This window comes from Buceros rhinoceros, unplaced genomic scaffold (assembly GCF_000710305.1).
Source record: "Buceros rhinoceros silvestris isolate BGI_N320 unplaced genomic scaffold, ASM71030v1 scaffold12465, whole genome shotgun sequence".
Taxonomy (NCBI): Eukaryota; Metazoa; Chordata; class Aves; order Bucerotiformes; family Bucerotidae; genus Buceros; species Buceros rhinoceros.
In genome coordinates this window covers 1-13,119 of record NW_010413463.1, presented here as the reverse complement: position 1 = coordinate 13,119, position 13,119 = coordinate 1, and the positions used below count along the sequence as shown (strand labels likewise).

Sequence of the window (13,119 nt, the reverse complement as noted above, 5' to 3'; positions counted from 1 at the left end):
CCACCCGCTGCAGGACCGGGCCGGGACCGGCTGCTGGGGAAGTGCCGTGTCCACCCCCCCCACTGGAAGCCCAAGCACTGCTCGTTTCCCTGCTGCCCCGGGCAGAGAGCTGCAGCTCCCGGCAGGAGGTAAGGTCGCACCACCAGTGCTGTGACTTCACACGTCGACAGGACGTTCTGTGTGCGGTGAGAATTACGCCCTTCCCTGTAAAGACCAGTTTGCAGAACCCGGAGACAAAGAATCAGCCTGGTCGATTATCAAACAGTGGAAGATCCCGACCGCTTCAGCTAGACAAGGTGCGTGTGCCTCACCCTCCTCCTGCCCGCTAGAAAAACCCCTTCGTGCACGAGGGACACATACAGCGCGCTGCCTCCTGGGACACTCACTGACCACCGAGCCCCTGCCAGAAATGATCCAGAAACACGAGTGCTGTGACTGGCATGGGGCAGGTCACGTCTCAGCAGCAGATTTAGCAGTGAAGCGTCATAAACCGTGTGAGGAGCAAGAATTCAGCAGGCAGAATCGGCCCGTGGGAGTGGCACCTGACAGATCAGGTAAAACTGGATGGTTCTGCGAGAGCGAGGAGCTACTAATTCTTTGAGCAGATCAGCTTTCACTTTGGATGAATGGCCTCAAAAAAGCAATTCTGACTCAACAGCATCTTGTTTGGTTTGCGTAAAACGGGGAGCTCTCCTCGTGCATCTGTCTGGTGACACGCACAGTGACTGAAACACCCTGCTGCTGCTCCCACACGCCCCGCTGCATCAAGAGCCAGCGCCCTCCTCATTCGGGCACCTACAGCTCCCCTTAGTGCGGAGGACAGGAGGTAGGACAAGCTGGTGACACCGGCTGGCCAGCTCCGTTCCTCCCCCGCTGTCTGCACCCACTGTGGGTGAGTACAGCTGTCTGAGGTAGGGAGATGGGCAGAGTTTGCGGGCAGGCCACGGGAGGACTGGAGCTCAGAGGCCGGCAGGAGGAGGATTGTTTTGTGGCCGTGCACTGACCCTTTGTACAGTGGAAGCTTTCAGCAGTCCACGATGTCGTCCCATATCATGAGGGAGCCAGGCACTGAGTATGAACCTGTGACAGCTTCCCCCCGACAACCACCAAGACAAAAAGTTCCAATTTCATTTCGGGTTCCTCCTCCTCCTGGTTCAGGGTTATACATGTGGGTGAGAAATGTTAAGAACTGCACTGACATAGCTACGTTTTCAGAAGAAATGTGCGGTGAGAGGAAGAGTTCACGAGCAACAGCGCTGACAGAAAGCTGCTGGTTCAAATGAGATTGAACATTCACAGCAGAGAAAAACCTGCCAGTGATTACCTTCTCGGATCTCCTCAGCGTTCTTTCTCTGTCTGCCCAAGCGCTCTACAATGAAATGAAATGTGCCGTCAGACGAGGCTGTGGGGATCCAACACGATTCCATGCTCCTCAGCGTTCTTTCTCTGTCTGCCCAAGCGCTCTACAATGAAATGAAATGTGCCGTCAGACGAGGCTGTGGGGATCCAACACGATTCCAGGTGTGGCTGCAGGAGTCTCTCTGACTGTCGTCCCACAGCAGCTTAAGCTCCTGCTGCCGTCCCCGCTCCCTCTCGCTCCCCGTTCCCCCCTCGTGCCCGTGCGGCTGATGGAGCAAACAGCCATGCCACCAGACTGGAGCTGGGGGTTCCAAACTGCCAGCGCCACATCAACCAAAGCAAGGGGGGGGATCCACCTTCCAGAACAATCAGTCCCAACCAAGGCTGGTTGTGATCCATCCTACACCCGTGGAGGAGTCCAGCCTAACCCCAGGGGCTGTCACCTCCCGGTGTCCTCTGGGCAGAACTAACTGCTGTTGTCTGGTGCTGGGGCACCTCGGAGGGACTGCGCTGTAAATACAGCGTTCTCCTGCCGTTTCAAAGGTACTGAGACACAAGATCTGCGTGTACTTGAAACAGTTATAAAACTTTGCTGCTGTTCGGCTCTTCCTTTTATTTTTTCACAGGATAGAAAAGGCTCAGATTTTGCAAACTAGCTGGAAATGCTCACATGTCAGCTGGAATTCACGCTATGTAGGTAACGTACCCGAAGTGCATCCATCAGGTCTGGCTGATCCATGAGCTGAGGAAAAGTTGCTAAAATCGGATTACAGATTAAATCTGAAACAGAAAACAGACACGTTCAAGGCTCAGGAGAAACAGGACCATTTCAAGGTATCAGTGCATCAGGGTGTTCAGCACGTCCCCTCCCGCAGCTGGTTTCAGAGGGACCGTGAGCTGTGACAGAACCGCAGAGCAGGGGGGAGGTGGAAGAGCTCTCTGACCGCTGCAGAGCGCCTGCAGCAACCTCTCCGTGCCTGAGACACGGTTAACCTGGCAGGGGACACACCACAACCGACTGGCAGAGCAGGGGGGAGGTGGAAGAGCTCTCTGACCGCTGCAGAGCGCCTGCAGCAACCTCTCCGTGCCTGAGACACGGTTAACCTGGCAGGGGACACACCACAACCGACTGCCGGGTGGTGAGCAGCCAGCAGGAGCCCTCAGGGACTGAGCCCCAGGGCGCGCTGGGGGCTCTTCCTCACCGCCACACCTGGCTGCTCTGTGGACGCCTGACGCGGTGCTGCTTGAGCTGGCTGTTGTGAGTAAACACACCCCGATTCTACCTTCACCTGGCTCCTGCTGTGCGCGATTTTACGATAAGGGGGCACCAAGTGGCAGCGTAGACTGACCAAGTGGGGCACATCACCAGGCTGCACGGGCCTCCCACGCGCCTTTCGGCTCGGCTGCACGGACGGGAGATCCGGCTGAGGCGATTTCTTTCTCTTGGGATTTTCAGTAGTTAATGTGCACTGTTGTTTCTTTGTGTGGAGGTTGATGGAACGTTTAGTAAACACCAACCATTTACTAGCAACAAAAGGGCTTGGGGAAGCAAGGCAGAACTGATGGATTTGCTGAGATACAGGAGGTGGGTTAAGTCGCCTGTTTCTGAAGTGATTCTGAACCAAGAGAAATCTTCTTTTGTTACTCCAGAAAAAACAGCTGCCAGAACAACTGCTGAAACGCTGGGGTAAAGCTTTTGAATCATCTCCAGCAAAGCCGGAACCCACACGGCGGCAGTCACTCCAGGGGAGGTCAGCGGCCTCGTCTGTCGCCCCGCGCTGTGAGGAGCGAGGCGAGGAAGGGCGGCCGCTCTCAGCTGGCCTCGCGCTGTCTCTGATGAGTCCAGTAAATAAAGCGTCAGTTTGTGAAAGAGTCTGACTCTCCGATACTGAGATCAGTATATTACAGGTCAGGAAAATCAGGAAGGGAGTCGAGTTCTGAGCACCTCTGAAAGAGGAACCTGCAATGCAGATGCCTACGTACGGCTAAAGCTGGAACCGTTAGTGAGGATGTTAGGAGTGTTAAAAACGTCAGTGATTTATTTGCCATAGGAACAGATGATACAGAACTCAGTCTGGAGAAGAGAGGGGACAAAACACAGGAAAACTGCTCCGCAATACCAATATAAATTCACCTCTAGTACAGTTAAGAAATGTCATTTTTCCATATTCAAATCACAGTTGTATTAAAATCAAGTTGACTTTAGAATGGAGAGGACTATAAACCATTACAGCTCTGGGAAAGACGATACGGCGCTGCAAAGTCAGAGAAGACTGCTACCTCTGGGAGAGTCGTTCTCCCCGGGAAGCTCGTCCCCCTCCACCACGGCAGTCCTTACCTGTGCTCTGCGTGCTCAGCCTGTCTTTCAGGAGCGCGTCACCCAGGATTTGTCGATAAAATATCAAGAGGTGGATGTAGCACATGCTGCCAACTAACGTTTCCGGTAGCAAACTGTTGGGAAATTAAACAACATGCTGTTGAGATTGTTATTGGAAGCTGCTCCTACAAAACCTGAGGGCAGTGACAGCTTCACGGAGATGACTACTGGCTCGTACTGGCACCTCCATGAATCTCTCACAGCTTTGGAAGGTGGATGCTGACAAAGCTGGAACAGTCAGACTCTTGCTGTTGCAGTTTTCAATCTTAAAGACGTTTTAGTTGCTTTCAACAAAACAGCTCTAAGTGAACAAACACAGATCAAGTACAACACAGAGGTGACACGGCCCTCGGGTTTTCCACAGCTGCTGTTCCGGGGAAGAAGAACGTGGCAGACCTGTGGGGCCATGCCAGGCTGCCTGAAACACTGACTCGTTCTAGGGCAGCACGCGCGGTACTCACTTCAGGATGTCTCTTGACTGTGCGCTTAACGACCTCAGCTTCATGACAAGCACGGGCTGTCTCCTGAGCATCATAAGCTGATGGAAAACGCTGCTGCCTGCTTAAGAAAAACACTTGAGGTGAAACCAGTCATTTTGAAAGAACATCAAGAATTATATTACAAGAACGGACATTTAAATTTGGCAAGAGATGTTGTGCGTACAGTTTAAGGATGGTCTAAAAACCGGGAGGAGTTGAACATCTGAAAATATATCAGCTGGTCTAACATCAAAATATGTCATAAAAACATACAGGAACATACATCATCTGGTCTAGCATAAGCTACCGCCTCTCGAGGATGGTGGGCTCGTAACAGGCGTCTCGCTGGCAAATGGATGCTGTACAGCCGCCGGAGGACACCCAGGGCCGCCCGTATTTTAAACACAAGGGGTCCAAACCAGCCCTCAGTGGAGCTTTCCTCAGCCCCGCAGGAAAGAGGCAGAGCCGAAGTTCTGCAGTTCTGCAGCTGAAGAAATAACTGAATACACACAAAACCAAAGCGGCTGTGGGGGCTGCACGCTGACGGAGACAACGGGAGCAGCCTGCTGGATCATTTGTTTACAGGGTGGTGAGGAGAAAACACACCTCTCCGGGATACTGATGGGTCCACCTCCACGCCTCTCTCGTAGGGAGTACCGCCGTGTAGTGGCAGCTCATACACCCTGTGAGAGAAGAGCAGAGGTGAAAGGATGGACAGATGTGTGAGGACAGCACAGCCGCTTCCCGAGGAGGAAAAACCTGCCAGTCAGATAAAACACTGAGACGGTGCTTGAGGTTGTGACTCGTGTTTTATGTGAAATGACCACATGTGGAAAAGCAGCAGCGTTGCTAATTCCTTTTAAAATAATTAACTGGTTTCCCAATACAAGTTTTGAATTTATCATGTGAGGTTTAGATATACCATGATAATCTTACTTGGAAGGAACAGGCATTCCATCAGCAGTAAAAAGCTTCAGAAATGCCCAGCCACAGCTTAGCTCTCCTCTTTCACCGGTGGCCTAGAAAAAAAGAGAAATGTAAATAATTTGCGCAGCTAAACCAGACCGAGTAACTGAACCGTAAACAATTTGTTAGAATAACCCCACAGAAACGACTGGCAAAAGCCCCAGATGTGTGGCAAGCAAACAGGGACTGTCACATCCACGGGTGTCTGCAGGGCTTTACCAAAGAGCACCCGCAGTCACGCTGAAGTTGATGATCCCTGAGCACATTTAAGAGACCGTTTATACAGCCAAGGGAAACTTAAGTATATCAAGCTCCCGAAGGAGAAGAAATGCCGAGGTGTAACAGGTCAAAGCCCCCCAAGCCTGCCCCGATGCACTGAAGAATGCAGGTCGGAAAGAAGGGGGGAAGAATTGCACCCAGCGGATTTACCCAGCTGGGAGAAGAGTTCCCCTTACGTGAGAGCTTTGGCAGACTAACAGGAGTCACTGCAGTGAAGTGAAGCTACGGCTGGGTCCCCTAGTCAGAGAGTCTTTTATTCTCTCAATAGTGACTACAATCAAAATTTCAAATCCCACCACCATGCCTCACCCCACTCCCAGAAGCCCAAAGGGGGACAATCTCACAGCAAGCTTGGGGAATTTTGGCTAGATTTCCCTCTGGATCTCAGAGGTGGCTGCTGGGATGCTGCAGCTGAACACGGAGCCTGGGACAGCTGGTTCACTCTCTAAACCTGGGCTTGGAGCGATTCGTGCTGCAACTAGAGAGACTTACAGTGCGAATATAAGTGATGCCCAGTTCAAACAAGACACCGATGTCTGAAGCCAGGGAGTTGGACCTGACAAAGCAGTCACCGTCGAGCAAGCTGGGTAAAATGCCCGTTACCTAACGCACAGCGCGGGGGGAAAGAGAAGCGGATGTATTAAAACCCTCTCTGGTTTGGAAAGGCCACCAGACACATCCCTCACTCATGTAAGGTCTCAAACCCGACCCGCTGCATTAAAAGAAAACGACAAGTGGAGAAGCAATCTCAGTGGAAGCCTGGCTCCCTTCTGTACCTTGCCATGACAGGCAGCTTTGCTGCCGAGGTGCTTGTGTACTTGTGTGTGACAACAGGCTACTCAAGAACTTCAGAAGTTGAAAAGCTCTTAATCCCCCCCAGGAGCGCGGCAGCAGCTGGGGTGACACGAGACAGCACCGCTGCTGTGGGCCCGGAACTGGGCCAGCGCCGTGCGCTCCGTGGAATGACCACACTGAAAGCTCACGTGAACGTGGCCGGTCTCTCCCCTTCCCCATGAACCCCACAGGCACGTGGCCGACGTTGGTCTGAAGTTAACCAGTGCCACCAGCTGGTCACCAGTCCTTCCCCCTGCTTCTCCCTCCCCCCAGCTCTCTCCTCCAAGGTGTTTTTGGTCAAACACTCGGTGAAGTTTGAATTCACGCACTTCAGCAAGTCCCTCTCTTGTGCACGTCCGCTTGGGTTGCAGCATGTTTAACTTCAACACAAATACCAGGAGTAAGAAACGCTGCCAAGAGGCAGTTACTGGCTACATCGCTCCCTGGGCGAGGCACCTACCTTCGGAGAAAAGCTCCACGCTTGAGGATGTTTAGGCTGCCACGTCGCTCTCACTGTGTGAACGTTACTCAGCACCTGAAGCATGACAGTGGTACAAAGAGCTGAGGCAAGGCTCTCTGGAAAGCCACGCCGCTTTCCGAAAACGCAGCACTATCCCAGAGGAATCCAGTACCACACACCACAAGGAGAAAATTACACTTCATCGGTTTAAAGGACTACAGAGGAAGCTTTCTCCGAAGCCACAGAGCACTTCCCAGCCATCCTTGCTTCTTACACCCCACCAACGGGCCCTTTGTCCCCAAGGGCAGCTGAAAGAAAACTGCCAGGTCAATGACATTAGTTTGTGCTACAAAAAGCTGCTCTACACCTACACAGAGGATCCGCGGCCGGTGGGGACTGACTATGACCCTGACCCATCCCAGGAGAGAGATCAGCCCAGAACAGGCTCATCTCCACAGGCATGAAGGAAATAAAGAGGCACAATGGCAGGTGGGGGACCCAAAATTAGGGACTGGCTCCCTGCCAGGTCAATGACATTAGTTTGTGCTACAAAAAGCTGCTCTACACCTACACAGAGGATCCGCGGCCGGTGGGGACTGACTATGACCCTGACCCATCCCAGGAGAGAGATCAGCCCAGAACAGGCTCATCTCCACAGGCATGAAGGAAATAAAGAGGCACAATGGCAGGTGGGGGACCCAAAATTAGGGACTGGCTCCCCCCCCAGCCCCTCCCAGGGCTGCCCCGGGGGCCGGGTGTGACTCCCATCACAATGAGTCAACAGGAGCGGCGTGACCCAAAATGTGGGGCCGCCCCCCCCCCCCAGCCCCTCCCAGGGCTGCCCCGGGGGCCGGGTGTGACTCCCATCACAATGAGTCAACAGGAGCGGCTCCCTCGCTGCATCACCTTCCAGGCTGAAAGAGGTCACCTACCACCTGGGGGTGCAGGGGAAGGGCGTCTGGGGACCGCACCTGACTTACTGCGGGATGGCCAGGGCAGAAACCCACGGCAGAAAAGATGGAGAAACAAGGGAGGGCCAACAGAGGGGTAAGTACCCGTGTCTGGCCATGGCCGGCACCTTGTCAGCGCAGCCGGCCCTGTTTCCTCGGTAAGCTCCGTTTGTAACTGGTTTGCTGGGTGCACGGGCTCTCCGTTCCGAACGCACACCTGCCTGTGCAGCCAAGTGCCAGCAACCTGCCAGAGCACAGGTCTCCAGGAGCCTACGGGTTTGCGGTGACTGCGAGGCAGAGCGCGAGGGTTTCTATGTCAGGGTGTGAGCACAGGTGAGAACCGGGCCGGACTCAGCAGAGCCAGACTCAGCAGCCTGGGATGCAGATGCTCGGTGTGTGTCTCTGAGTGAGACAGCTGGAGGAGTTGGCTACCGGAGGAACCAGAGGGCGAAAGATGCTGGAAGACCCACACCTCCTCGAGACTATTTCTGATGGCCAAACAACTTACCCGACTGCCGTCGAAGAGACAGAGTCGGACGTGTCTGCTGAGAACCTGAATGCTGGCTGCTGGGAGAGGAATCATTTTACAGCTGCACAGCGCGGCAATCAGGGACACTCGCGTTGGTCTGGGATAGATCTGAAATACAGGTGACAGGAGGAGGCTTCAACCCACAGGCTGCTCCTGCACGTGGCTCCAGCCTGTGTTTGTGTACAGAGATGACCCAGTGCAGTGTTCACCAGACCGGACTCTTCCAACCACAGCAGCAAAATTTCCTCATAAAGCTTTAGCTCTCTTCTAAGGAAATTACTACAAATATTCCAGTGTGACAGATAGGAGGCCCTGTCAAAGGCTGCGAAGAAAGAAATCCTCTACGAAGGGTGCAAATGAGGACAGGATCATTAGCCAAAGTGAAAGACGACAAGTTCCACTGGTGATTTCAGAGTGCCTAGCAGAAGTTTGTGGGTGAAAAATTCAGACCAGTCACCCATGCAGCTCTGCCTCATTCCAGACAGGGAAGGGACCCACAAACAGGACTCTGAAAACATGCCCAACATGACAATTTGTACCCAGTTTTTGGATGTGGTAACATCTGGTGCCTGCGGGGTCCGGATTGACCTCGGAATCCATCGTGTGTATTTATCCTCCAGTAGGAAATGCTGCAAGAGCTCGTGCCCAGAGATCCTGGCGTTCCCCTCAGACCAAACCCACCAGAGCTTTCTCACCAGCACTACTCACAGTGTGTTTCTCGGGGTTCCACACCAGGTCTTTGAACGCCAGCTGTGATGGAGTCAGTTCGGGCTGCAGGAAGTAGCTTGCTCGAAACCGCGTGTCTACAACAAGAGTAATATGAAACAGCCTTAATGTTTTTAATGCTGCAAAATGAGCAACACCCAAAATTCAGATGTGGCTGAAGTCCACTGGAATGTCTGACTGTCCAAACAAAACTAGGGAGGAATCTTCCACAAGCACCTTTTAAACCATGTGTTTTTACTGCAAGTATTTCATCCCAGAAGCACAGAAATGTAGTTAACAAAAAGAGCTAATGATTGGGAACAGATTTAAACAGACTTACAAAACATAAGAGGTTTAATGTATTTGGTAAAGAGGCTCCAAAAGGTCTCCGAGAAAAAGGGAAGATTTAAAAAAAAATCGTTTTCTGCAATGTCAACAGGAAGAATCTTCCAAAGAGGCAAATCTGTGACATCGTTAGGAAATTTGTCATTGCCTCCCTGTGGCCAGGACTGCACACGCACCCGTGAACACTCCCCTGAGGAAGAGAAAGCCTGTAGGGTTCACCCATACTGTCATGAAGCAGCACCGGCTGTAGCCCAACAGGCCAGCGGGGCTGTTGGACGAGATTCTGCAGCCCCTGCAGAATCCCACCCTGCAGCTACGAGGAGAAAACCTCACCTTCCTCCAAGAGCTGGTGAAGTGTGGACAGGCGGAACCCGGCAGGAACCACTCCTGTGGTCGCCAGGACCTCCACTGTGTCATTCTATTACCACAAAAAAGGAAAGAAAAAGAAAACCAATATCCATGCTGCTGCCGTTTAACAGCTGATTCTACCAGTTATATCCATCCTGCTGCCGTTTAACAGCTGGTTCTACCAGTTATACCCATCCTGCTGCCGTTTAACAGCTGATTCTACCAGTTATATCCATGCTGCTGCCGTTTAACAGCTGATTCTACCAGTTATATCCATGCTGCTGCCGTTTAACAGCTGATTCTACCAGTTATATCCATCCTGCTGCCGTTTAACAGCTGGTTCTACCAGTTATACCCATCCTGCTGCCGTTTAACAGCTGATTCTACCAGTTATATCCATGCTGCTGCCGTTTAACAGCTGATTCTACCAGTTATATCCATGCTGCTGCCGTTTAACAGCTGATTCTACCAGTTATATCCATGCTGCTGCCGTTTAACAGCTGATTCTACCAGTTATATCCATCCTGCTGCTGTTTAACAGCTGGTTCTATCAGTTATGGCAGCTGAAGTGGCTGCGCAAGAGAGAGACCCACCTCTGTGACAGCTCTTCTGACAGCGCTCCAGTGGGAATCGCTCCTGGAAGAACAACAACGCCTTTTCTGTAACAGATCATCCTTGGGTGCACAGAAATGTAAACACTGGATATTGGTTTGTTTTCAAAGAGCGGCAGCTCAATAACCACATCTGAGATACTGTGCTGAGGAATGCGCTGCTGGACTGGAGGAGGAGGAGCAGTGACTTTACACTTACTTGCTTTCACATCACTCCCTTTACCTTTTCTTAATTTCAGCTCCTCCTGCTGTTTCATCCACCACTTCTATGTGTTCTTCGCCTTGCTCTTGGCTTTCACCATCTTCATTGTGGACCTAAAATTCAGATTTAAAATGGCAAAGTGCTTGATTTCTCCACACTTCTGTTCTGAAAGATGCTCTCTCCAACCACAGCACTTGTCAGTAGTTTAGGAGAGGAGGATTTCGGTCTCTGGCGCATCCCTCCACAGCACTGTAACCACAGAGCACAGCACTACCCTCAGTCCTGCAGCCACGGCAAGACTCCCGCCTTGCCCCAGGGCAGGTTGAGGTTGTCCCTGAGGAGCCGTTTCTGTCCCGTTGGGGTTGTGCAGGCGTGTCGCAGGCTGCCCAGGGCAGTGGTGGAGTCCCCATCCCTGGAGGGGTTTCCCAGCCGTGTGGAGGTGCTGCTGGGGGACAGGGGGCAGGGGGGACCTGCCAGTGCCAGGGAACGGGGGGGACTCGATGGGCTGAAAGCTTTTTTCCAACCCAAATGATTTGATGATTCTGTTTTTTAAAAGGTTCTTCCATGTCAAATTAGAAAACACTCCAACACTTACGTGGACTCACACGTCCACGTGCTTGACTCATGACAAGCCCAGATTAGCCCGCAGCAGTTTGGGAGTTTTCAGCATTGACCTTTAGTGACAAAGATCATGACTTTCACATTCAGGATTCATCTCTGCACTTGTCTGACACATGCTCACAAGCGCAAACCCGCTGCCTTTGCTGACTGTCTCCATCACCCCCGTAAGGGGCTGAACACTGCTGCGCGTCCCCAGTCGGTTTAAGCAGCTGTTTTATCATTAATAGCGTTAAATATAAAATAACGGGTGAGGCTGGAGCAGAGCAGTTGCAGCACACTCACCGCAAGATAGGTTCTGGGAACGAGGCCCCTCTCCCCTTCCGCGTTCTCGGCCAGCCACCAGCCGTCCGCCGCCTTCTCACGGATAAGCAGGACTTCACCTTTCTTTGCCACCAGGAGCAGACAGAGGCAAAAGACGACCGGACATTTCAGAACAGCTCCAGGCAGCCACAGACACGTGATTCCCCCCACCCCGGAGATCATCACAGACCACCGCGACAGGCCCTGCTGCTACCGCAGGTGGCAAAGGACAGGGGACTCTGCCAGGCCATTTCTCCCTGAGCGCCGCAGGGAACCAGCTGGACCCCCCGAGCACAGGATCTAATCACGGTTATTGCCCAACCCAGAGTGATCTGCAGCCAAAAATCCTTTACAGAGACATACGTACCGTAAACGTGAGATCCCCTTCCTGCTGCGCGTGGAAGTTCCCAACGGCGATGCATTCCTTCACACTCGGATCATCCAACAGTTTATCCTCATCATCCTCATCTGCTTCTTCGCTGTCCTCCTCCTCACTACTTTCTTCATCTTCACTCTCATCCTCTTCTCCGTTTTCATCTTCTGTTGGAGGATCTTTCTGGTGATCCTCATCCCTACCCAAAATAAACCAAACTTTTAGAATGATTTTAACAGAACTGGCTGCAAAGCCTCGCACTGCGGGCTCCTCTGCAGGGATGTTATCCAGACGCGGAATTTCCCTTCCTCTGGTTGCTCTCTGTCCTGCTCTGGAAAAACCCCACGATCCCAGTGGCGGTTCCTCCCAGCGCCTACAGACCCAGGGCACCCTCTCAGCACCGTGGGAGCATGCCAGCGAGCTGATCGCGATGCAGGAAGACACCGAGCCCCGCGGGGCCCTGCTGTCAGCGCTTCCCCAGCTGTGTGTTAGATAACAGAGGGGACGAGCCAGCAGATCTGCAGGGCCCTTTCCCGCCGTGCACCCACAGCTCGCAGCTCTATGGGAGCGCAGGTGGTGTGTGCTGGCTGAAGCCACTCACGCCGCATGCTTCCAGGTCACATCTCCCTGGCCCAGGGCACGAACAAGTCTCTGCAGCTGCTGAGAGAGGTTTAGCAGCAGCTTTTCTTCATCTTCTTTCCTCTGATTGTAATTCCCCACGGGCGCGGGCTCATCAGCCTGGGGAGGAAGAACACAACAAGCTGCTCGGAGAATCCAGGTTCCCCTGTGAAGTTAGTTTTCCAGACAAGCTTCCGCCTCCCCCAGGCTGCTGTCACTCCCGGGTGTTTAGGGGCACCTTTCTTGCCCATTTTACTCTCCAATTTTGTGTTAAATTCTGTACGTGCCTCCTCTGCTTCCGATACAATGCATCAGGTTAATAAACATTGTATAATGCATCGAGTTGATAAAGATATTAGGCACAATAAAGCATTAAAAATGTGCTTTTAAATCATGTGAATGGGTCTCGGAGATCCCAGTCGGAGGTGGTACGGAGGCGGTACGGAGGCAGCATCGCTCTCATCCTGAGGCAGCTGCGCTGAAGGAGGCTGGTGTTCTCCAGACGCTCCCTGCAACGATTTGGGAGAGAACTGCTGACAGATTTGTCTCCACTTACTTTTTTCAAGTCACGAAGAGCACTTGTATTCTCATCCACCAGCTTCTGCAGCTGCAAACATCTGCATTGACAGACAGACAGACAGACAGACAGCATTTCCTTAACGTTCTGAATCACGCGTGCTCAGGGAAACACGTTGATTTCGCTTCGCAGCCCTTCACCCGGGTGCTCCCTGTGCGTGAGGCTTGGTGAATGCCGGCACAAGCC

The 13,119-nt window shown here is 52.6% G+C and overlaps 1 protein-coding gene across 1 annotated transcript in view; it reads right to left on the bottom strand.

The window, feature by feature from the left end:
• Positions 1-12,973, bottom strand: part of NPHP1 (nephronophthisis 1 (juvenile)) — a gene marked incomplete at its 5' end in the record, with an annotated part of 13,754 nt that extends 781 nt beyond the window's left edge. Inside the window, 17 exons of the mRNA XM_010136744.1 lie at positions 1,325-1,369; positions 2,066-2,139; positions 3,698-3,810; positions 4,198-4,294; positions 4,822-4,898; positions 5,152-5,234; positions 5,953-6,063; positions 6,755-6,829; positions 8,213-8,341; positions 8,942-9,036; positions 9,617-9,701; positions 10,225-10,267; positions 10,466-10,557; positions 11,348-11,449; positions 11,733-11,937; positions 12,340-12,476; positions 12,913-12,973. Coding sequence (XP_010135046.1) covers positions 1,325-1,369; positions 2,066-2,139; positions 3,698-3,810; positions 4,198-4,294; positions 4,822-4,898; positions 5,152-5,234; positions 5,953-6,063; positions 6,755-6,829; positions 8,213-8,341; positions 8,942-9,036; positions 9,617-9,701; positions 10,225-10,267; positions 10,466-10,557; positions 11,348-11,449; positions 11,733-11,937; positions 12,340-12,476; positions 12,913-12,973 — 1,624 coding nt within the window. The remainder of the gene's footprint in view (positions 1-1,324; positions 1,370-2,065; positions 2,140-3,697; positions 3,811-4,197; positions 4,295-4,821; positions 4,899-5,151; positions 5,235-5,952; positions 6,064-6,754; positions 6,830-8,212; positions 8,342-8,941; positions 9,037-9,616; positions 9,702-10,224; positions 10,268-10,465; positions 10,558-11,347; positions 11,450-11,732; positions 11,938-12,339; positions 12,477-12,912) is intronic.
• Between the last annotated feature and the right edge of the window lie 146 nt (positions 12,974-13,119).